Below are 26,070 nucleotides of genomic sequence, written 5' to 3'. Positions count from 1 at the left end.
GATGCCAGGTAAGGTGTCTGCATACCAGGGGATTATTTCTCCCATTCGTTCGCGTCGAGCAGGATAACATAAAGTGTAATTAAGACGACTTTAGTGTACGCTAAGTTTTGTTTTTTATGAGACCAGCCACTTGACTTGTATGAAGAGCTGAATATGCGTTCGTTAGAGTCAAGTGCGAGTGACTAATTTGGTATTTAATAGACACGTTTAGATGGTTCATGATGATGATGGTTCATCTAAACGGACATACATACATAAAATCATGCCTCTTTTCCGGAGGGGTAGGCAGAGACTACATCTTTCCACTTTCCACGATCTATGCATACTTACTTCGCTTCATCCACATTCATAACACTCTTCATGCAAGCTCGGCGGTTATTATATTCACATTATATTCACTTCACATTATACACGAAAAAGCCCTTTGCTCTAAGCACTTTATGTGTAACATAAATACATATATTCACGTCTACATCCGTTGATGACAGAGTCTAAAATACTGAAAGGCCACGGTCAGCTAAACCACACGTATAACGAAAACATTTTCTTTGGGTCATGGTTGTCGTAATACCTTACCCAGGTTTCTGTTTTCAGTGTTTAAATATTAAGGCTCTGGCTTTCCCTTATAGGAAGACGTGATAATGTATGTATAATCTGCTTTTGCTAAATTCTTGACGGTATGTCGGTGTCATTTATACAAACTATCTTTCGAGATATTCAAATTCAATTTTAAAGTCTGATAAAGTTTAAGTTAGTGTTTAGCATAACATCGGGGTTACGCCATGATAAGAGATAGAGCTAAATAGTGTCATAATTAATAATTAAACTTGGCAATATTTATTACCCAAAGCCGAACCGAAGGTTGGTGTGAATAAATTGAATAAAGTAATAAATTACTACTCGTTTCAATATTTGTTATTTCCTTAGATACTCGTTTATGGTTATTTATGACCAACAATTAATTGACAGGTTGATTTACATTAAACACAATTACAATGTAATGGGCCACAATTTTTTATAACGGTCTCAATGAAGCAATAAACCATACGTCATGGAAAAATAAAATATGTCGAGAACAGAAGCCAGCAAGCAAAAAATGTGGCTAAATATCGTGAAGGCGACTAAGGGATAGGCAAATAAACTTGGAATTCTTTAAGTAGGTAATGGGCTAGCAACCTGTCACTATTTGAAACTCAATTCCATTATAAAGCCATACAGCTGAAGGTGGCCTTTGGATCTTTTCAAGACTTGGTTCTGTCTACCCCGCATAGGATATACATAGATGTGTTAATATGTGCATGTGTGTAATAACCTATCCTCTTTATGACTGATTATGATTATTTTTATATTACATAGTAAAAGCGTATTTTGAACGACATACGCTTTCAATCCAGTTCTATCTCACAAAACTTTGTTTTAAAATACTAAGAGGTAGGATTTGAGTTGAGACAAGACTGAGCCCTCCCCAAGCAGATAGAATTGAAGGCTGACGAGTAGACGAAAGACGACGGGTCTTTCCACACGTTAAGAAAGTACTGAAAACCAAGTACTGAAAACCATAATTGATATAACTGTATGTTCTGTTTCCTTAAAAAGCATTCAAACCTAATTGCTGTCAACAGCATTTGTTTAACCGCGGCCCAAAATAACCGAATTCACAATACAGTTGCGAAGTCATGAAAATTGGAAGATCCTCAAATTCGCCAGAACTCGGCAAAATGGTTTACTTTTATTGTTCGCACGCCTTATTATATTAAGTTCGGCAAACGCAGGTACAATGCAGTTAATTCCGTTAGCTACCTATTGTTGATGTAAACAAAGCAGGATATTTTAGTCAGTATAACTTAGAGAGTTCAGCTTCTTATCGGGTTTTCAAAAGGGCTAGCCAATTGAGTTGTAGAAGTGTTTGAAATTCTATCTGCAAAGTTTGGTACGTTGACAAGTTGGTGATAAATGAAATTGGACATTCCGTAGTCTTATTTTTTATTGAATTCATTGCTTATTGATTAGATATACGAGACTTTATTTTAGATATGTGTTTAACTTCAATTAGGTAGTACCCTAATCAGGTATTACTTACAAGTATTATGAAGATAAAAGATTTGGTTAATTTATCCTAGTTGGATTTGCCATTTTAGTAACGAATTTTATTATCTAGTTTGAGAAACAGAGCCAACGACATCTAGTAAAATTAATGATCTTAGCAAAATCAATGAATCATTAGAAAATATTACGTAAGGCGTCGGTGGAGACAGGGTAACAAAAATCGGATTATCGTAAGACTATATTATTCCAATTTCCATGAGTACCAATAACTATCAAAATTCAAAACTTAGGCAATGAAAATGTATCTATGCAAATTATATTAATTTCTCTAAGCACCGATGTAAAGTAATTTCTTAACATTTGCATGGCGTGTGAGTATTTGCGAATAGTAAGTCAAATCCATGAGTCTGATTGCCGGCGCTTTCAATTAACACGCGACATGCGTGTCAAATTGTAAGGATTATTTATAGTTTACGATATTTTAATCGAATCCTATAGAAAATATTAAAATCAACGGATGTACGTATGTACGAGTATTATATCTGTCCCGATTTATTCAGTTTATGAAAAGTTTCGACTGGTGCTAGAGAATGCAGGCATTAAGCCCACCTATTGTATAATATTTAACGTTCAATTAGGTTTAAATAAATATAGATGAACCAAAGTCTAAAACGAATGATCTCACAAATTTTTTTTTCTACTTTACATGTCACTACTTACCAGCAGCAAACGTAAGAATAAACTTACAATAACACCAACTAAATATTAAAAAATAAGGCGGTCAAAAAATAATAAAGTATGTTGAAAAGAAAGACATATTTTGGATCAAATATAAAATCTAGGTATGATCAACGATACCGAATTTAAATTTAAGATTAATCGTACAAAAACGAATGGTATAAAACATCTTACCTTATCTGACGAATTGTGACATAAAATTTACATTGAGCGCATAATTTTCATATTAACGTAGGTACGCAGTATACCAAATAATTTATCTTCATTATTTATTCTAAGCAATATTTGAAAAAGGCAAGATGATTTTGGATTACAAGTGGACAACAACTTCTATTCTATTCTGTGTAAGGACTGAGCAAACCTGACCATGAACATACCATTGTCACTATGACTGCCAATTTTATTCATACTAATCTTGTCAGTTATCTCCTTATTTGAATGAATGAATGAATGAAATAGTATTTATTTAAGTAACCAGGACTCATAATATGTTAGTAAACTTAAAGCTATGTTAGTACTAATAGTAATTAATTAAATTTATAAAATTACAGTAATAAAATTCATAAAATTATATTAATAAAGTTCATAAAAGTCATTAATATAATTTTATTGTTCAGCCCATTTCTGCACCATCCCCCCGGCAATAGTGCAGCAATGGTTGACAAATGGGCCATCCAGCCTGCTCGCCACCATGCGCAGGATGCTGTTGTTGCTCTCCCGCACCCTGCGCACCAAGGACGCACATCTCTTCCTCATAATTGCGTAAAAGCAGTCTAGACGTGCATCTGCGAACATCCCTGATGCGCTACAGAAGCGAGGCAGCCCCATCAGCATCCTGAACGCATTGTTGTATTGAACACGAAGGGCGTTGTAAGATTTTTGAGTATATCTTGCCCATAGTGCACACGTATAAAAAGAAGAGCAGTAAGCTTTAAACAGGGTGACTTTGACTTCCCTCGTGCAGCGCGCAAATCTGCGGGCAAGCATGTTCGCTCTGACTGACAACGCCCTCCGCTCCCTCTGAATGTCTTCATCATCCCTGAGGTCGGGAGTCAACATATGACCTAGATATTTGAATTTATAAACTCTCTGTAGTTCAGTGCTATTGAGAAGTACTGGTGGAATGTTGTCATATTGTTTCCTCCCGTCCCCAAAGACCATGACTTGACTCTTTTTAACATTGTATATCAAGCCATGTGAGAGGGCATACGCTTCGCAAGTTGCGACCAACTTTCGCAGCCCACAGACAGACGCACTCAGCAGCGCCACGTCGTCCGCGTAACTGATGTTATTGACGCATACGTCATCTATGTGACAACCGACACTAGCACTGCTGAGCATGTCTATCATCTCGTTTATATACAGATTAAAGAGCGTGGGTGAGGTTAAGCCCCCCTGCCGCACCCCGCACTCCAATCTATACGATCGAGACAGAACCCCGTCCCATCGCACACCATTTTCCTGGTTTGAGTACCAATATTTGAAAATATTTATAAATTCAACAGGTAGGTTGGCATTTTTGAGTTTTTTCCATAAGATGTCGTAGGAAACCAGGTCAAAAGCGGTCGAAAGGTCGAGGAAACAGCAAAAAACTGGGGTTTTGCGCTCTGTGTAGTAAGAGACAGCGTGCTTAAAACACAGTACTGCACTTTCAGTGGATAGATTCGGTTTAAATCCAAATTGATTATCGTGCAGATTTATATGCTTGTTTAGTTGTGTATTCAACACGCCATCAAATACTTTTGATATAACAGTGGCAAGCGAGATAGGTCTATAATTCTTTTTGTCACCAAGGTCGCCAGTTCTATTTTTAACTATGGGCACTACTATCGTGCGCATCATATCCTTTGGCATATAACTATGACCTAAACAAAAATTAAACAATAAAAACAGAACTCTTGGCAAATGAGGGCCTGCAAATTTGAGATGCTCGATACTGAGTCCGTCGTGTCCAGGTGATTTACCTCTGGACATCGATTTCACAAGCATTGCTATGTCCTTAACTGAAAACGATAATTCCCTTTTCACACCGGGCTCAATATTCAGCCTAGACAATGAGTGCCCGAGTGGCGATTCAACTTTAAAATGATCCACAAACAGATCAGCAATGCCCGCGGGATCACTCACGCCGCCAACGCTCACGGGCTGATTCGGCCTACATTGCAGGCGGTTGGTGTGCTTCCAAAATGAACGAAAGTCCTTTTTGTTATGATGGGAGGCTATTATATCCATCTTTATTTGAGTTTCATGGTCTTGGCACCATTTTAAACGCGATCTAAATATCTTTCTAGTATCACACATTTCTTTATATATATGACCTTCTTTAGGTTTACCCTGCAGGAGCCATAACTGCAACTTGAGCCTGGCCAGCCCGTGAGCCGCCGCGACATGTTTGTTCCAGCCAGCAACTACCTTTTTTGTGGGTTGTTTCTTTTTACATGACATTGTAGAGGAGTCTTTAAGAACTTGCACTATGCTATTGTACAATCCGTCTATTATACTCCTATGACTAGAAATATTGCACATCCTATCGCAACACTCATGCAGTTCGGATGGAATATCAATGGACTTTAACCTTTTGTGACATTCTTCTCGATATAAATCAATTTGTGCAGGTGTCCGTTCGCCCCACACAACTTCATCATTATATAAGATGCGTGAACATTTTACAGGCACAACAACATTTAAATTACATTCCACTACTAGAGGATAGTGATCAGACCAGAAAACATCGTGAACAACATATACATTTTGTACAGAGTTTAATGCTGCTTTCGTCACCAAACAGTGATCGAGCCACCTCCTAGCACCATTTATTTCACTAACATAAGTGTACGTGTTGGAAGTTAAACCTAAAATATTGAAGTCAACACAAGACCATTCCTGGTCCATGCAATTATTTACTTAACATGTTATATTTCCAATCCCACCTTACCCTTGATTTACTAATTCACTGCCATAATAACAAATGTTTATATTTGACTCGTACACGAAATTGCTTTCATGTTAAATTAAATTAGATATTCGTATTTGACGGAGGCAGTGTTGCCAGGTATTAATTAAGCCTCATGTTATATAATATGACGTCATAGACGTTCATTCTCTTTACGCTTTACAAATATGATTAATGTTATATGTGAGTTAGTTCAATTTTTGACAGATAGGTACTTAACTTTCGCTTTGATCAATTGTCTCATTTTGATGTGAACTTCATTGTTCTTCGCAGACATAAATCGCACTATTTTTTAACTTAATATTAAATAAAAAGGATTACTCCGAAAAAAAAAAGAATTTTCTACAGCTATTCTTTAGAATGCCGTGTGGTTCCCGGCACTATTACAAAAAAGAATAGGACCACTCCATCTCTTTCCCATGGATGTCGTAAAAGGCGACTAAGGGATAGGCTTATAAACTTAGGATTCCTCTTTTAGGCGATGGGCTAGCAACCTGTCACTATTTGAATCTCGGTTCTATCATTAAGCCAAATAGCTGAACGTGGCCATTCAGTCTTTTCAAGACTGTTGGCTCTGTCTACCCCGCAAGGGATATAGACGTGATCATATGTATGTATGTATGTATTCTTTAGAATAGTTGTAGAAAATTCTAAAGGCTACCAACCTGTCATGTTTCCTGAATTTCAATTGAAAGAGTACCTACACTTGAGTCTCCTGTTAATTTTGGCTCTGTCTACCCCGACATTTTTTACATGAAGAATGAGACTTCGAATGATAAAGCTATACATTCAGAATGTGAGAATTTACTGTAAGTGAAATAACAACCCTGTATAATAAAAACAATTGTAGGATTTGAAATACCTACCTATAAATAAAATAAGAAATAATAGGGAAGCTTATTTAAATGAGAAAATGAATATAACTTCTTAGTAAAGGTGGGAGTCGTTGATATAAGATAGGTATACCTAATACTATTTCTAAATTAAATTCAACATAAATAATCCTACGCGATTTTTCTTCACTTCTGGCACCGTCTCAAGGAACTGTCATCTTCATTAGTTTAGACTTCTTTATGTGCAAAAATTGTAGTGTTTTCCGAGAGACGGCTACTAGGTGGTCCGAGGACTTTATCAAGGTTGTGGGAAGAGACTGAATGAAGTGGCTGAAGTGGAAATCTTCTAATAGATCTATGCCCTAAAAAGTATTGCTTGTGGCTAAGATGATGTCTATGAGTAAGAGATGTAGGACCAAGCTAAGATGATAAAGATGACTCCACTTTTGGTCAGACACTTTAAGACTATATTGAGCACAGGCCAGGTGGTACAAAATAATTTGCAGTAGAGCAGAACAAATACAAAAACATTAATTCGAGCCATGATTGGGCACTCTTCCTTGAATTGCCACAGGCAGGTGGACAAAATATTGACAAATATTTCCTTTATGTGCTTGTACAATGGAATAAGAGTCTGTGTAATTTAATTTGTTTCATACATCATAAATAAAATTGATCATGAAGTGTAATTTTTATTTAATCTATTGGATCCGTGTGGTATCTGGCACTTCAGAGTAGAACGACTCCATAACTTTCTCATGGATGTCATAAAAGGCGATTAAGGGATAGGGTTTTAACATTGGTATACATTTCGAAGGCGATGGACTAGCAACTTGTCTCTATTTGAATCTCAATTCCATAATAAAGCCATACAGGTGAAAGATTCAGTCTTTCAAGATTGTTGACTCTGTCAACGTCGCAAGGGATAAAGACGTGACTATATATACATATAGAGTAGTATGTTAACAAGGGGCAAATATTTTACTATTTATCGAAGGTTAGGCTCACCTACACGTTTTCATTGCAAGAAACTGGAAATAGGAGCAGTATGATTTATTCTAGGTAGTGAATAAGCTGACCTATTTACAAATGAACTGGCACGCTAGGAAGAAAAAATGAAGACGGTAAAGAATAGCGGAGTATAATAAGAATTCTGAAATAAGATAACCTATCGCGCAAAATTACTTTAGCAGCAGCACAAATTATATTCTGCTAAAATTTTGAGATAAAAAGTACCCTGTATGTTATACTAGCGACCCGCCCGGCTTCTTACGGGTAGCATTTACAAATATAAACCTTCCCCAGAAAACCCTCATTGGAACAATTTAAATAGCAATCAAATCCGTCCAGTAGATTTCGTGTGAAAGAGTAACACACACTTCAAACAGGTTAAAGACGTGAATACGTGTCGTGTGGTTCCTGGTACTAGATTGGGACCAATCTATCTCTTTCCCATGGAAAAAACGAAAATAGGTTCGTAAAAGGCAACTAAAGAATTTGGCACAAACATCTATTCCAATTTTACCATGATCCAATATAGGTTAGATTCCCATGTAAAGGTTGCGGAGCATTTGAACCAATTTGCCTCATATTTGTCACCATCAAATAAAGGTGATAAAGTGGTGCATTATACCAAAGAGCATTTAAGTGCTAAGGTTAATATCCAATGCCGATTTACGAGTCAAAGTGCAGTTCCATGCTAGCCAGGCTATTATAGACTACCTACATTAGTTTAACAGCTACAGGCAAAGTCATTTGGCTTTGAGAAAACGATGTTTATTAACATAGAACTCGACCTATTAACATTTATTTGTTCGTATGTTTGGTATGGTGGTTGTATTCACTCTGAACAACATGTTTCGGGTTCGATTAGGTTAGTGTCCGGTTTTTGGATGTTACGTGAATTTATTTTGGAAACTAATTATCGTCTGGTTTTGGAGCCCAAGGTCCGATTTCTTTTTGTATGATAGTCTTTATCTTTAAATATCGTAAAAAGACAGGTAATTTCGCCTTCAAACTCATTAGTATACAAAATGCGGTATTAACAAGACTTGATACGTTTTAGGATTGTGATACATTCAGTTCAGCTGTCGTGAAATAAGATAACAAAGTTAAGCAGGAGACAGACTTTCCTTTACTCTTTCCTTCTATGTATCTCTAAGGAAAACCAGTGACTTTATCAAAGTTCGTAATGGATCGAATGTAGTGTATACCCAGGGAGTGACTTAGCAAATTTTAAATCAAAACGGATCGACCGTTGAATTATTTTGTTTGCCATTTGATTTCTTAATTTTTCTTAACACCGTTGACTGGACATATGGAGTAGATTAATTGGAAAGTATTGTATTTAAAATACATAAAAAAATCTCAAAAAGTTACCAGTGTACCCCACACCTTTCTTCGGCAAGTCAAGCTCGTTACACTTAATTATGTAAGTGGCGGCACTTACAACACATGAAAAGCACAATTTCCATTCGATTAAGTTTCCGACAAACTGTCATTAGCGAACCTGATTTTAATATTAGGTGTTTTACCTCACCGTTCAAGTTAACAGACTGTGATTAGAGTGTTGAGTACTCATCCTTATTTTAACGTGTTTTGTAACTGTATGCAAATTGATGATGTTCTTTTTTGGTTAATTTGCTAGGTTATAAACCCTTCCTTGTAAACGCGGCTGTTATGGCCGTAAGGGATAAAAACGTGATATGTAAAGGGAAGATCTTTAGCCAGGCTAGGTATGCATGGGGAACCGCGATTCCAAGGATGTTGTGTCGGAGGTTTCATATGTTTTAATCCATGAAATCTTTGCTTGCGCGATAAAGACTCTTCGCTGCTATTGGCTGATAGCGTCGCGTGATTGGATGTTGTGAATTGTGGCGTCGAGATGTCGCCACTGATATTTGCATGTGTAAAGAATTTTTACAATATACACTAGAAGAAAAGCATCTGACACACACAACATTTTTTGGTTTTTTTTTCCAGCCCAGACCAGCAAGGAAGCAATTTTCTTTGATACTAAACAAAACGCAAAAAGAAAAAATAATATCGAAATTTAATATCTGTTTCCTTCAATAGAAATAAAAGAGGGAAGACATTAAATTCAGACAATATTTAAAAGGAACTCCGCTCCTTATATCTGAAATGAAATGCACTCTGAAGCACCGGTATCGGAAAAACATTAGTCGTGGATGGGAGGAGATATGACAATGGAGTGAAACCAATGTTCCATTTCATTCACTCATCTTTGTATTTAGGTATGTTGCCATTATTAGTTTTTATTAAGTTAAAAATTATGAGTTTATGAGCATACTAGCTATCCACCCCGACTTCTCACGGGTCGGGTATAATCGAAAATCCTCCTTTCATACATACATACATATGACCACGTCTATATCCCTTGTGGGGTAGACAGAACCAACAGTCTTGAAAAGACTGAATGGCCACGTTCCGCTATTTGGCTTAATGATAGAATTGAGATTCAAATAACGTCAGGTTGCTAACTCATCGCCTAAAAAAGAATCCCAAGTTTGTAAGCCTATTCCTCAGTCAGCTTTTACGACATCCATGGGAAAGAGATGGAGTGGTCCTATTCTTTTTTGTACTGGTGCCGGGAGCCACATAGCACCCTCCTATCCACATTTCAAATGCGAACAAAATCCGTCCACATCTTTCCGAGATTAGCACAGAAATTATACATACAGAGTAAATAAAGGTACTTTTATATACATTGCAATTGCAATAGTGATAAGTACTGACAATAAAATATTGTCAGTAATAATGAGTAATTTTTTGTATAACGGTGGACCAACCGTTTTTAATTACACTGAATGATTATGGTAATGGGACAAAAATTTACCGTCTATCCATAATGGTCAACTCGATCCAGTTTTTGAAGCTCGGTTGACTATATAAACCTACGCAGAATAAGAAGTATCTGACAAACATTTGTTTTTCTTTCCTAACAGAATAGCATAGAAACAAACATATAAATAAAAATAATAACCTTAGCAACTAGCCACAATAAAAGGGATCAGTTACGTCAAATCTTCCACACTTCGAGTGTAAGCGTCAATAACAATAAATCTGATCAAATTATTTTCGAATTAAAACTGGAACTATGCCACGAAAGAGTGGGATTTTGAATCGTTCACGAGATCAGCGAATTGGTAATCTACGTATTTTTAAAAAATAGATGGACTCATATAGAATATGATCAGACTACAATTACATTCTTTTCTGTTTAAAATCCACTAAGAACTAATGGACAATTTTAAGAGCGCCCACTTATCACATTCTATATATAACTATACAACTATAAAACTTTATAAACTATTCCTACAGTTTTTTCTTATAATATATTTTTGTTGAAAACAAAAAAACTTCTTTTTTACGGTCTTTGAAATAATTGTTTATTTGACAACAATTAATTATTAATTTGAGCGTGGGTCGGTCGAATCGGTGAGGTGCCCGGTTAAAATGCGTGATGCGCATTAAGGCACAGGTTCAAATCCCACTTCGGCCATTGACTATTTTCAAAGTTATGTATATTAGTTTGAATACTAACCGGTGCTCTTACTATAAGAGAAAAAATCGTGAGGGGTTTCAAGCAACTGGATTTGTAACCATGATCGATCCAATACGGGTTATGTTTACCTGCAAAGGTTGCGGAGGTCAGATCGCCTTGTGTAAAAACCTGACTCGTGACATGTCATGTCATAACGTCCATATATCAAATATATAGTAAGTTCTTTAGCGTTAAATATAGGGACTACTACTATCAAGTCAGTAATGCTTTATGATTATGTGTGGGGAGTACCTACAATATGATTGTAATGTTTTGATAAATGCATCACAAAATGATGATTCATGTTATGCAGCTACGTGACTAATGAACAACGGATTAATATGGTCGATGTGTATTCAATTGGAATTTCAATAAGAACTTATTTTGTATCAATGTAAAAACGTACATCTTCAGCTTCTTCGGCATCATCAGCAAAACGAATTGTCCGAAAAGCAGCATATAAGTGCTACTTTAAACGGTGTGAAAATTAGACAAAGCTTCCTCTACACTTATTTACCGTACGTTAATGTGTTTTTTACATACATACATACATACGGTCACGTCTATATCCCTAGCGGGGTAGACAGAGCCAACAGTCTTGAAAAGACTGAATGGCCACGTTCAGCTATTTGGCTTAATGATAAAATTGAGATTCATATAGTGACAGGTTGCTAGCCCATCGCCTAAAAGAGGAATCCCAAGTTCATAAGCCTATCCCTTAGTCGCCTTTTACGACATCCATGGGAAAGAGATGGAGTGGTCCTATTCTTTTTTTGTAATGGTGCCGGGAACCACACGGCAATGGGTTTTTTAACCCAAAAGAAAATAAGTATAAATGATAAAAAAATACGATAAAGGCCACAAGAATAAAAATTTAAAATGTAGTGCTTAGCTAAATATATTATAAAGAGTAAAACCAAAACATCTTTTTTCTCATCAGTTCATTCAAGACGAGACAATAGAATAGACACGACCTCGGTTTTCGCGATGAATCTCCACAATTTCCTCTCAAAATAAACCGCTTTCGTCACTGATTTAATAATGCAGCCAACAGTAAGACCGTGAACCGTTGCAATGAAAACATTATTAATTTAAATACTGGAGATAAATGTCTCGTTACCGCATTGGATGAACCGAGTTAGATTTTTGGGTACAATATCTTAATGCCGTGTGATTCCCGACACAATACAAAAAAGAATAGGACCATTCTATCTCTTTCCCCATGGTTGTCGTAAAAGGCGACTAAGGGATAGGCTTATAAAATTGCGATCCTTTTTTTAGGCGATGGGCTAGCAACCTATCACTATTTGGATCTCAATTCCATCATTAAGCCGAGCAGCTGAACGTGGCCATTCAGTCTTTTCGGGACTATTGGCTCTGTCTACCCCGTAAGGGATATAGACGTGACTATATGTATGTATGTATCTTTATTTGGTATTTGGAATTGTAATAATAATTATATTATTCTTAACCATATATTTTACATATTAATCAGCAAGTTCATTACAGGCACGTTTCTTGAAAAGAGTTAATGATTAAACTTAGAGCAAGCGGTTTGCGCTATGCGATGATATTACAGTGAGTCAGATTTCCCATGTAAATAATATTACATTAAGAAATGTTAATCATCAATTTAATTTATCAATTATTTTTAGTAAGTTAACCCAGCCATTGAGTGCTATTTCTGTCATAATTGGGAATTCCCAGTGTTGACAACAATATATGTATATATATCTTGTATGAATGTATCGTTTGTTGAATAATGCTTGGAACTAGTCCAAATTCAAATACAACTGGGTAACTTTGTATTTGACTACTTTTACATTTAAATAGTGATAATCTATTACGACATATGCTCAATACTTGTACAAGGTAAATGTAACCCATACATACATACATAAAATCACGCCTCTTTCCCGGAGGGGTAGGCAGAGACTACCTTTTTCCACTTGCCACGATCCCTGCATACTTCCTTTGCTTCATCCACATTCATAACTCTCTTCATGCAAGCTCGGCGGTTTCGGGTACTTTTGACCTGACCCTTTACCAGGACGTCCTTAATTTGATCAAGATATGTTCGTCTAGGTCTTCCCACTCCGACCTTTCCCATAATATGAAAAAATATAAAATAAAAAGAATTCTTAGATAGTTTGTTCATATTAAGAGGGTGAAAAAGTTAACTAAGCAAGGTGATACAAGGCTAGTGTAAACACTCGTAGGATCATTGAAGGACGAACAAATTACTTGAACCTCAGACAGGGGGTTCCCCTAGTACCAGAGTGATCATAAAATATAAAAAAAAAACAAAATTTATGAAAAACTAAGATCATGTAATATCATGTGCGCTTAATTAACTATGATTAATTTTTAGTTCTTATAATTACAGTATATAAGTCTTTAAATCTTTTTTTATGATAAGCTTTAAAGGACATTTGGTAAATCTAATTTAGGAACCTCTCAAACAGGTTATTTATAATAAAAACGACGGTGACCTTTTTGGTTTATTTAATTGGATTTTTAAAAGATAATTTAAATGGCATTTTTTGTTTCATTGCTACTCTTTTTATATCATATTCGCCTAAAGAAAAAAAAAAAAGACGAAATTCCACCCGGATTTTGGGAAAACATAAGTGTCTAATAAATAATGAAATATGTTATCAGGGATTATTTTTTAAATTGGGTCGAGAAAGAAACATTTTTGCTAATTTAAAACTTGAACGTGTGAAAACGACAAAGTCCCAAGCTTAGCTAACAGATACCGTATTATGTGTGGGGTGCACATATTACACTTTTACTAGTTAAATGAATAAATATCTACGGGACAAATTACATAGATTGAGTTAGCCTCGAAGTTTGGTCGAAACTTGTGTTACGAGATACTAACTCGACTATAATATATTTTATAATAAATACACATATAGATAAACACCCAAGACCCAGGCCAATCAGAGAAAGTTCGTTTCGCATCATGCCTTGACCGGGATTCGAACCCGGGACCGCACTATGGCCACAGAGCCGAGTTAAATAGTATTGGATAATAAACAACAAGATGTCAAAATCCATTTTTTTATTATATGGTCATCGCTTCACTTCTAATTCTTACTGTTAACTTAGAATTTGACGAAAAATATAGCTAAACTATAACCAAGCTTTATCACAGTAAATCACTTAAGGTCAGTCTAACTTCCCTGATTTCCAAATCTGACTTGCTATATTCCAGTGCGACTTGCGTTATCTCATATATAATATTTAGACTGCATTAGATCACGGCCAGAATACATTACCTAGTTGACACGTGATAAGCGTCGAGTGTGACAAGTCTCGTCCAAAACCTGGTATTGAAGGCTTTAATTGTTAAGTCTATTTCACATTAGGTTTACCGTTAAATGTGATGTATGTACATAGTGAGGAACCCTGCACATTCAGGCAACTGGATGTGTAACCATGATCAATGCAATACGGGTCGGGTTCCCCTTGCAGAGGTCAGATTGGAATCGCTGTAAAAACCTGACTCACCCAATCCAGGATACATATCAAAAGCTTACCCCGGGCTCCTCTCCAGAGTGGTGAAGATGCAACCGGGACTAAAGACAGAGGGAAGAGTGTGCTGCATGGGAGGACAATAACGGGAGGCTTTTGTAGGTTATCGCTATTATTTTAGTAAAAAAAATTGTATCTACACACAATCCAGACCTCAAATAATAGTGGTGAGGATGCAACTGGGAACAAAATGAGGCAGTTAGAGCTTTTCCCGTGACGATAAGCAAAGACAACCAAGTGAAATGCCAAGTAATAAAAGTTGTTAGTTGTAATTATTTTTTTTTCATAATGTCACTTTTTTATAGATGGACATTTCTTAATCGTTTACGCATGACAGAAAGCTGATAAGATAAAATTAAATTGTGTCAATAGATATATATAAATGTATCGCCAAATATTCCATTGATTAATTCTCGTATCAGATATTTATCTTTAAATAAACTTTCTAGATTTTTAGAAATTCTATAAAAATGGGCTTGTTATAAGATTTATATATTTGCATTGTGTACCTGTCTATTGTTTTACAATTTTCAAACGTGTATACAGATTTTGATTTTAATGCAAGAATTATCATGGGACTTAGCTTAGTTGGTAATTTCTAGAAAGAAAAGTAACTTACGTTAGGTACTCAGGAATCTACTTACGCCCGCTATTGTTCTTAACCAGACTTAAGCTTTTTTAAAGGTATATAAACCATATTGTATTTTTAATCATAGATAGAAGTACATAGTTAAACCACATTACTAACTTGGTTATCTAATAGAGAAAATATGTCATATAAATTCTTCACTTTTGTCGGTTTCATTAATATAAATCACACAAGTCATAGGTTAAATATCTCGGAACGAAGGGTTATTAATCAACTTAAAACTTTCTCGGCTCTGCTAAATTGCAACTGTCAAATGACAAATAAAGTTTCATTTAAATGGCATAATACATTATTCACTCACAACGCGTCAATGAACAATAAATACTGAAACATATAATCACGTCTTTATCCTTTACAAGGTAGACAAATCCAACAATCTCGAAAAGACTGAAAAGCCACGTTCAGCTGTATGGCTTGAATAAATGGAATTGAGATTCAAATAGTTATACTAGTCCATCGTCATAAGAAGCTTATCTTCCCGTTCAGATTGTAAAAGCTTGTTTTGTTATGCAAACATGCTTTTACTTGGCCTATGTATTATACCTACCTAAAACTGGTGAACAGATTTCGTAAAGAGCAAAACAACAGTAAAATGATGTCAAACGCTACGGTACCTACAAAAAATAGAAATATCCAACATTTTTATTTATTTATTTAAGTACTTAAACTTTATTGTAAAAAATACAATAAAAATAAATATATAGCACAATTGGCGGACTTAATACTAGAATCATTTTCTACCAGTCAACCATTGGGTCTGACAGAGAACTTATACCAACTAATTAATCTTAAATTAAAAGAGTCGTGTTAAATTCATATAATTCTTGTTATTCACGTGATTTAGTCCAAATCCAATTTGTGGCTAAATAGTTTTGCCAATATTTGCAGATGTTTATCATTCAAGTTATCTGTGACCCACTAATTGGGTATCGGGCAATGTACCTGACCACGCTAGTCAGGTGTCGGTAGCCATGAATTTTATATTAACTTTTGTTGAACGAGTGAAGTTAATATGATTAAATCTTCTTTATTCCAACCTTCTGAATTTTACTAAGAGTGTGAATGAGAAGAACGGGAAGCCCTAGATGAACGTACCTTATCAAATCGGGGACAACTCGGCAAAAGGTCAGGTCAAGAGTACCCTAAACTGCAGATTGCACTTATAAATGTGATGAAGTGAAAGATGTAGTGTCTGCCTGCCCCTCCGAGAAAGAGGCATGATTTAAGCTCTTTGTTTTAAAGTTTAAGTTAATTTTAAGTCGAATCTATGAACTGCTCAAATCCCAGGGCATACGCTAGTTTCATTACAAATAAACATCGCGAAATTTCCGCGAGAACAGGAATTAAGTGACGTCACCTAACATTAGGTAACTTAGGAACTTTTAGAAATAAAATAATGGGTGGCCAGAATAAAATATCTTAAGCGATTGCCGTCAACATTATTTATTTAAATAATCTTGTATCTATTTCAATTCAAAATATATTTATGTATTTTTAATTTAAACTTAAACATATTATAATATATTCATTGACTTGCATGTATAAATGATTTTGTTTCTTTAGATGATTTGCGTAACGTCGTTAAATTCTCCTAACTTACTTTTCGATAATTTTGCTTTATAATTCTTACATTAGTGTTTCTAAGCTCCATAATTTTATATTATTCAATAGTTTTGATCACTTATACAATAAAATCACATTTTTGGGTATTTCCAATGCGATAAACCGCGTCAATGATTTTACCGTAATATTTTGTTTTTGATTGAAGTCGACTGAAAGAAACTTTCACTTTGTGGGTAAATATTTGAAAATAAAAAGACAAAATACGGTAACTGGAAGACTTTTATGAACACAATGAGTAAAAATAAGCAAATTTGACTTTCAGAGCTCTTTAGTTTTATTTTTGGGAATTCCCAAAATATAAAATTAAGGCCATTACTAAAGCTAGGAAAATATAAACAGGACTAGACAATAAGTTGGCAAACGACTTAAAGTGCACAGTTTCTTATTAATGTTTCCTTTGTTTATAAATATTATAAATGACACAAACCACACTTGGCAACAATTATAAGTGCTAGAATGAGTAAGAAGATTTGATTTGCATACCTGTTCTTGTTTGTGAGATCAGTAATATAAAGTATCCTTCCGCTTTGAATGACCTTAGTATGCGAATCTTCGCCTTGGTCTGAATTTTTTTTATTATTTATTGTTTCCATTCCTGTTGCGAGTTTCTATTAAAGCTTTAATTATTGCTTGAATGGGATAGTTCATATACATTTATGAATACTAGCATTGGTAGGATGTCTGATGCCAGGATGATATAAAATCCGAGACAACTTTTCCTACATACTGCAGTTATGAAACAAGTTTAAGATGGGAATACTTGGTTTTGACGTCACAAATCTCACTCATTTAAAAATGTACTATTTACGAAATTGTAGTTGTTTTTTCTTTCGCTACCGTTTCGATTATAGCCCAAATATATGTTGCTATGAGATTAAAATAGTAATAAAAAAAACAAAAATCTGTCAATATGTCTTTAATGTTGAGTGATTGGCAGACGACCCATATGGCATTTTGCCGAGTAGGTTAAGTTCATTTTGTTAAAAGCGACATTTTACATTGAAACTAAACAAAGTGTTTGTAGTTAGTCTATTTGTTTTGTAGTTATCTCAGTGACGGGAAAATCTTTGTACTTCGCTTCTCTATATACAAATATTTTCCCATCATGATAAAATTATAATGTATTAGTTCATTTCTTCAGACAGAAAACAAACAATTTTAATAGTAATTAAAAAATACATTAATGGAAGAATTTTTAACTATGACAAAATACAATGAAATAGAAAATGCCCTAATGAATTATTTTTGCTGTAAACTAAAGTCTATATTAGAAATGTAGTTTTTGATCGAAAGTCTTAGTTATTTATTAAGATTTTAGTACCTACCTTAGGTTCATTTACCTAATAAAGTAGGTAGGTACCTAGTTTTCGAAACTTTTTTATATACTTATAATAATAATTTAATCAGGTTGTTCTCAAATATCACATTATTCTTGTTGCAAAAATTTAATGTAGGTGAGACGTAGGTCAAACAGATCACGATCCGTTGCTTGCAATCGAAAACAAACCTGTTATAATATTTGTATTCATCTCAAGAATAACAGATACGAATCGGAAATGACTGACCGAAAGATTGATTAAGGCATGAGATTTTCAAGTGGTTAAATTGTTTTTTAAGAGCGGAATCAGATTTGATGAAGTCAGAGTTATTTTAGTTATTTATTTTCATAAAATGTTTTTTATAGTTGCTAAGAAAAAGGTTTTTATTTTTTATTAAATTAGCCAGCAGCCGTTAGTTAAAGGTTTCTGGCTAATTAGGAAATAAAAAAAAAAACAATCTGAATCTCAAATTTTAAAATTTGTAACAATTCTGCTTTGCCTGTGAATGTGTAGATATTTTATACATTTAAATTATTATTACTAATGTTTTATCTAAGAGTGACTTGTTATATTCTAAAATTCTTTAACAAAATGTCATATTTAGTGTTTCCAAAAACACGTGTGCCTAAAATATGTCGATATTGGGCCCAGATTTCAGGTGAGTCACGTATTACGACAATAATATACATCTATGCTGTGCCAATACACGTCCAATATTGAAAATTTTTAGTGATATACCCTAAAGTTACTTTAACGGAGCGTTTGGGACACACTGCCTTGTACTGCCTTGAAATCACGTATAAATATATAGTATCGTTGAGTAAGTACCTATCTCGTAATACAAGACTCGAACTTACTTCGAGGCTAACTCAATCTGTGTAACTTGTCCTGTATATATTAATTTATTTTTTTAGGCTAATTATTAAACCCACAATGATAAGATTTTTTTTTGTTAAACGGGCTTAAAGCAATAATAAGTTATTTATTTGCACGAATTTTTCAAAGCAGTAATTGCATAAATTTAGTCTTTATTAACTTTTTTTTTATTAAATCGACTTTCCTGTAAACCTATAACTAATGAGTTGGCGTATCTAGTGTTCATTGAAACGATCGATATGTATTATGTACCTAACATAGTTTCTGCCACTACTTGACAATGAATGTGTTTATTCAGAACGGATTTATTTACGTTATCCGACCCGCTTAAATGTCATTGTAGTATTTGTTTAATAATTACTCTAACATACTGTGTGGTTCCCGGCATATGTATAAAAAGAAATCGGATCTCAATCCATCTCTTTCCCACGGATGTCATTAAGGCAACTAAGCGATAGGTTTATAAACTTTAGATTCTTCATTTAGGCGATGGAACCTATCACTATTTGACCTTTTAGTGTTTTCAAGACTATTGGCTCTGTCTGCCCCGCAAGGAATATACACTTTATAATGTGAAAGTGTTACTCTAAAAACAATGTTGTGCATACGCACGTACCGGAGATGAAGTGTCAAGTGATAAAGGAAGTCGACTGATTCTTGGTAAAGGCTAATGAAGCTTAAAATCAGTTCAAGTGTTATATTCCTTTGTATTTTATGTCCATTGTAACTTTGATATTTTGTATTGATTAGGATTCTGGTTATATCGCTTTTAGTCTTGGGCCCCCGTGATAATTTCCCTTACAAAATGCCTACATCAAAACGAAAGTTGTAAGTATGTGAAGACAAATGTATGTTTGTGACTATTTCACGCAAAATCTATTGGACGCATCTAATGTTGATAAAATGGTACGCGACTATAATATAACCCTAAAAACATAACGTCGAGCGAGCATAATATTTCGTATACGAGCGAATGTCGGTATAAAAAGTACTTTAGACTTAGTTAAATTGATATATTGGTTTCGGCCATCTACATACATAGATATAGATCTACATATGTATGTAGATGGATATTTTAAAGGAGTAGATGATAGCATCTACTCCTTTAAAATATCCAGGAAAATTATATTTCCTTTAGCAGTGTGTCCAAATAGCTGGCAAGAGGCTGGCTGCATCGTGTCACGTAACTTCATAAATTTTTAGTATAATGTAAACAGATTCAGCCGGTTACTGACAGTGGCAGCTATTGGAGAATGTGCGCTATGTTTTCAAGCCCAAATTTGGTATCGAAATCCGCTTTAGGAGAAGAATTTTAGTGATAAACTTCCTTGTTTATTTGAAAAGATATCCCTTACCAATATTATAAATGCGAAAGTCTGTCAGAACGAAGCGATTCGAATGAAATTTGTTATGTATATGACCGTCGCGATTAATATAGGTTTTTTCTGAAATTTCCCACGGGAGCGAAGCCCTTCGCAAAAGCTAGTCTATATAAAGAGTCTATGAAAAGAGACTATTGACTCTGTCTAACCTGTAAGGGATATAGATTTGATTGTTATGTATGTGGGTATGTATGTAAAAGATGATGAAAAGAGAGAAGAATACAAAAAGAGGGACCAAAAATTATTAAAATATAATTACTCATCTCATACAGACAATGATTGGTTACAATGTATCGTACTTAATCTTAAGAATCATATCTAAGAAACAACATAAGTGCGTCAGTGGATGGGTAAAGTACACCTTGACAGATAAGATACACAAACAATTGATATTTATATATAAGGTCATTGACTTCGCCATATGACTGATACTATAATTTCTTTTTCACTTTCCAACAATCCATCAAAGAGCCTTCTTTACGTTTGCATATAGTTTAGTGCTCTCGCATAAAAAGAGGTCGGTTGTCGAACGGTTAAGGTGCTAAAAATCGCAAGGAATGCGTGTTTAGGGCACTGGTTCAAATCCTCCCTCGGCCGCAATCCAATAACTATTTTATAAGTTGTGTACATCAGTTTTCGTGCTAACCCTAACTCATACGGTGAGGAAAAACGTGAGGAAACCTGCACATTCAGGCAACCGAATGTGTTACCATGCCCGAATATGAGTTACATGCCCCTGCAAAGATTGCAAAGGTCAGATTGATGTAAAAACCTGCCTCACCTAATCCAGGATCCACGGTAAAGTGTCAACCCTGGTCACCTCTCCAGAGTGGTGACTTGGACTTGGGACTAATGCCAGGAGGAAGAAGAAGATGGTATATGGCTCTTGCATGTCTAAATATAAATGTACTGGTGTACGTAGGTGGGTAATGTATTGCTTCTGAGTTGTAAAGTTCTGGGTTCAATCCCCGGTCAAGTAAAGTTGAGAAAGACGATTTTCTGATTGATCGAGGCATATATAAGTATTTGATATATTACTTTTGTTATTAAGTTTCACCTAAGCCCGTTCCGCCCACACGGCAATATACGTTTTAAGCGAAATAATAAAAAAAAAAATAGAAATGTTTTCGTTCATGGGGTAGTATCATAGTCTGATTATAAATATTTTTTTTAGGAATAAACTAAAAAACGAAAGAGCACCCGAGCAAAAGTGATTTTGTGTATATTTTAAACTTATTACCAAGTTCTTATACCATATGTTTACATCAGTTTTCGCGAATTTGGAATACAAATCAAAATGAAACAAAAAGAAAGAAATTAATATTTGAATTAAAAAAAAACCAGTAGTAGTAATTATCTTGGGAAATACCCAAGATAATTAACAAAATTCAATGAATTACTCGTTTGGTCTACATATTATATGAAAAACTTTTTTAAAATAAATTTGAAGAAATAAATAAATACTTACTTGAAAAGAATCATTTTGTAATACATCCAAAAAAGTCACAAAATGATACAAACAAAATCACTATCACAAAAAAATGGTACACGAAATCATTTTCACTAGCAAAATACCAATACCATATTTTTATATTTCACATTTAGACACACTCGTGCGCACGGAATCGTACGCAGGCGCAAACTGAATTTCATTTGGCGCCGGCGCAAACGGTCTCGCATAAATTCATTAATTTATGACACCCTTGGACTTCCTTAGTGATAGACACGTCATTTGAGTAATTAACAATGAAATTGCGGCATTTTTGATCTGATATGTATATTTTCTGGAAGATTTGAGATAGATTTTATGGTTTAATAATAATCCCTATTACAAAAAATACTAAAAAATTAAATATAAAGGGTCTCCATACAATAAACGTGATTTTGTTTCGTTATTTTTTGCTTGACATTTAAACTTTAGCGTTAACGAGACACAGCCAAATAGTTCTATTACTTATTTACATACGAGTAGGTATAATTTTAAGATAGAATTTTAATAGTAAGAAAAGACTGTAAAATGTTATAAGTAGGTAATACACTAAAATGGATATATTCATATTTCCCAATATGTGCCGTACGATTTCCAGTACTTTAGCAAAGAAACACTCTTTATCTTTCCCATGAACGATGTAAAGGTTACTAAGGGATAGGCTTATAAACTTGGGATTCCTCTTGTAGGCGATGGGCTAGCATCCTGTCACTATTTGAATCTCAACTCCACGTGGCCTTTCAGCGCTTTCAAGACTGTTAGTTTGTAATATCTGTATTGCACAGAAATTTACACAGTAACAATAAATAGTTGATATACTTGGCGGCCTCTGTGCCGCAGCGGTAATACGCTTGTCTGTGACACCGGAGGTCCCGGGTTCGAATCCCGGTCAGAGCATGATGAGAAACGAACTTTCTCTGATTGGTCTGGGTCTTGGATGTTTATCTATCTAAGTATTTATTATAAAATATAGTATCGTTGAGTTAGTATCTCGTAACACAAGTCTCGAACTTACTTCGAGGCTAACTCAATCAGTGTAACTTGTTGTCTCTGTAACCCCGCAAGGGATACAGACGTGACTATATGTATGTATGTACAGTAAAGTTATAAAGAAGCTCCTATTGTAGCTCCGACTGAAAGAAAACGAGAAATAATAGGCATTGTTTGAAATGTAAAGGTAAAGAAGCTTTATAAATGTACAAAATTTAACACAAGAGAACGTTTCTGTGTACATTTGTAGGAAAGAGATTCATATCTACTTTCTTGCTCCATATGTGTAATTTGTTCTGTAATACTAACTAATATTAAATAAATGCGAAAGTTTGTTAGTTAAATCTTTACGCGTTATCTACTGAATCAATCGTCTTGAAATTGCGCAGATTTAAATTAGAGTTTTGAAAACGACATAGGGTACCTTTCATTCCGGTAAAAACTTTAGTTCTCATGGGATATGCAAAATCTTGCATTCTTTTAGTAATAACATAATTCACAGTCAAAAATAATAACATGTGTCATGAATAACATAAAATATGCAATTTCAATGGAAACTTTGACCTACCTACGTAAAAGAAGTTACATCATACACTGAGGAACTGGATTTTTATTTATAAAGTCCATTTTAACTCACATTTTTTGTGTTAATTTATCATTTTTAAGCTGCAAATCACAAAGCAAATCTAGTTATTCAAATTTCATGGTTAGAATTTTGACAATCCAAACATGTCGATTGAATGCTAATGTCACATTTAACTTAAACAATGTTTTAATAAGGCAATTTATCCTAAAGAGACGTAACGTGAATTGAGATGTTAAGTAGGTAGGTTTTATAATACCACTTAAAGGTTTGGTACCACTCAAAAACAAAATTCAACAGTGATACTGACCATATGTCTAGTAATTACATTCCCACACACATGTATACCTATTAGACACGAGACTTGACACCTACGTTTGGCTGGACCTTATTTGACGCCTATCCTTATAAGGATATTGTAAAAGGGGATAGCTACTATTATAGAGCAAACTTTATAAAAATTGGTGATCATTAAGGCCACCTGCAAATCTCAACCTCAAACCTCTTAAAATCGCGACTCAGAACCGAGAGTTGGCTAGGAGTTTCATCTGAGGACTTCCTTTTTCTTTCCTTAAATTTTAAATTATAAATTCTTTGGAAGATATAAAGTGGCCTTATTCTAAGATCGTGCGATTCAAACTCTAGTTAATCTAGCATTAAATGTCAACGTGCAATAATCATGTTTTAAACATATCGAAACAAATCGCAAACCCGTCCTTGCACATTGCGTCCATTAATCACAAAATGTCACTCATTGTATGTTAATACTATTCTATTAATATGGTTTAAGCGGGACATTTCGTTTGTTATTTTATGATTCGCACATAACATTATAGTTCATTTATAAAGATACGGAAATAAAGATGAACAACAACAACGTATGATAAATTTTATGTGAATGTGAATAAATTTTATTGAGCATAGTGTATTTTTTATTATAACACATTACAATATTGTTAACCTTTTTTTCACTAGCCAAAGAAATGGACTTTTTAAACGTATGTTTCTGTCAAAACAATATCTTATTTCGTATTCTAGTTTGGTGTCATAAGTTTACAAAAACAAATTTTATAATCTACACGTTTAAAAAGCAAAAACGGCTGGTAAAGACTAATCCGAAACGAATTAACGGATTTTACTGAAATTTCGCGTACAAATGGATGGAGGATTTCCACATATGACCGTAGGATCTAAGCCCAATAGGCATTCTCTAGTAAATACATATATATATATATATATATAAAGGTTTGCAAAAACATCTCAGTCGCGACCAAATATTTATTTAGCTAAAACTAGTGTCAAAAACTTTCATTAATTTTTATCATAATAATACAAACAAAGTGTTGCTTCTTATCCGGAGTGGTAGGCAAAGACCACATCTTTCGACATGCAACAATTTGCATAGGTACTTCTTCGCTTCGTCATAAGATGTAGTTTCTGCCTAAATAGTTCTAATAAAACCTCTTCGTTTCATCCAAACTTCTAATGCTTACAAATACATAGATAAATAACGATGTAGACAGATCCAAATTACACAAAGGCCGCGGTTAGCTGCATGCTCTGACGATGGAATTGTGTTTTCTTCTAACTAATTTCTCACAGCTCCTAACCTCAAATCTTAACCTTTTACTATTAAATTTTACAATCTGCTTTGAACGAGAAGCATCCACCATAGTAAATAACGTGATTTATATACAAAGATTATGAAATTGAATAGACAATGAACTGATGACACGTTAAAATCAATACCCCGGCGGATATAAGGATCATTAGCTCCGGTCGTTAGTACGATGACGCGGTGAAATATATGAGATCTGGTTCCAGGCTATTGTTAGGTGTTCGAGAGAGCTGTATTATCACGTCTATATCACTTACGCAGATGATAGAGTCATCCAGGTATAATTATTTAAGTATATTTTATTATGACACAATTTATATGCAGATAAAGTGGCAGGTTAAAAGCCAATCGCCTAAAAAAATTAAAAAAAAATTTGCAATGAAAATAGTCGTCAAAACAGTGAAAAAGGTTTTTTGCAAATCCCATAGGAACTGTAATATTTGTAATATTTACATTATGAAATGTACCCTGTGTCGTCCAGACTCTTAATAATTTTGTATACGTGAAATTACAAGATAATTGGTTTAATAGTAGTTATCGCACGAAGAGGTCACAAACAAACAAACTTATTTAGTACTGTGTGAAAACAATGTGAAAGAAGATGTAGTAACAGGAATAGAAAAGGGTATGTTAAGATTGGTCATGTGGAGAGGATGAATGAAAGCAGGTTGACTAAGCAGAGTCCAGAGTATCCGAAACATTATGAATGTTTCATCCACATTCATAATGTTTCGGAGTTTGCGAAGGAAGTATGCAGTGATCGTGGCAAGTGGATGTAGTGTCTGCCTACCCTTCCGGGAAAAGGCGTGATGTTATGTATGTATATATGTTGTTATTGCAACCGAGACATAAATTGCAAGTGTATAG

General features: G+C 34.5%; 1 protein-coding gene across 2 annotated transcripts in view; it reads right to left on the bottom strand.

Annotated features, from left to right (window-relative positions):
• LOC106135153 (collagen alpha-1(XVIII) chain) overlaps window positions 1–22,153 on the bottom strand; it is a 59,428-nt gene extending 37,275 nt beyond the window's left edge. Inside the window, exon 1 of one of the 2 annotated variants that reach the window (XM_060946587.1) lies at window positions 21,992–22,153. In XM_060946587.1, the coding sequence (XP_060802570.1) occupies window positions 21,992–22,017 (26 nt within the window). In that variant the 5' untranslated portion in view covers window positions 22,018–22,153. Of the gene's footprint in view, window positions 1–14,679; window positions 14,800–21,991 lie in introns of those variants that run through there. The other variant, XM_060946586.1, reaches the window with a different exon arrangement.
• Between the last annotated feature and the right edge of the window lie 3,917 nt (window positions 22,154–26,070).

The sequence above is a fragment of the Amyelois transitella genome, chromosome 11 (genome assembly GCF_032362555.1).
Source record: "Amyelois transitella isolate CPQ chromosome 11, ilAmyTran1.1, whole genome shotgun sequence".
Lineage (NCBI taxonomy): Eukaryota > Metazoa > Arthropoda > Insecta > Lepidoptera > Pyralidae > Amyelois > Amyelois transitella.
The sequence above is the reverse complement of the archived record's forward strand: the minus strand, read 5'-3'. Positions and strand labels throughout refer to the sequence as shown.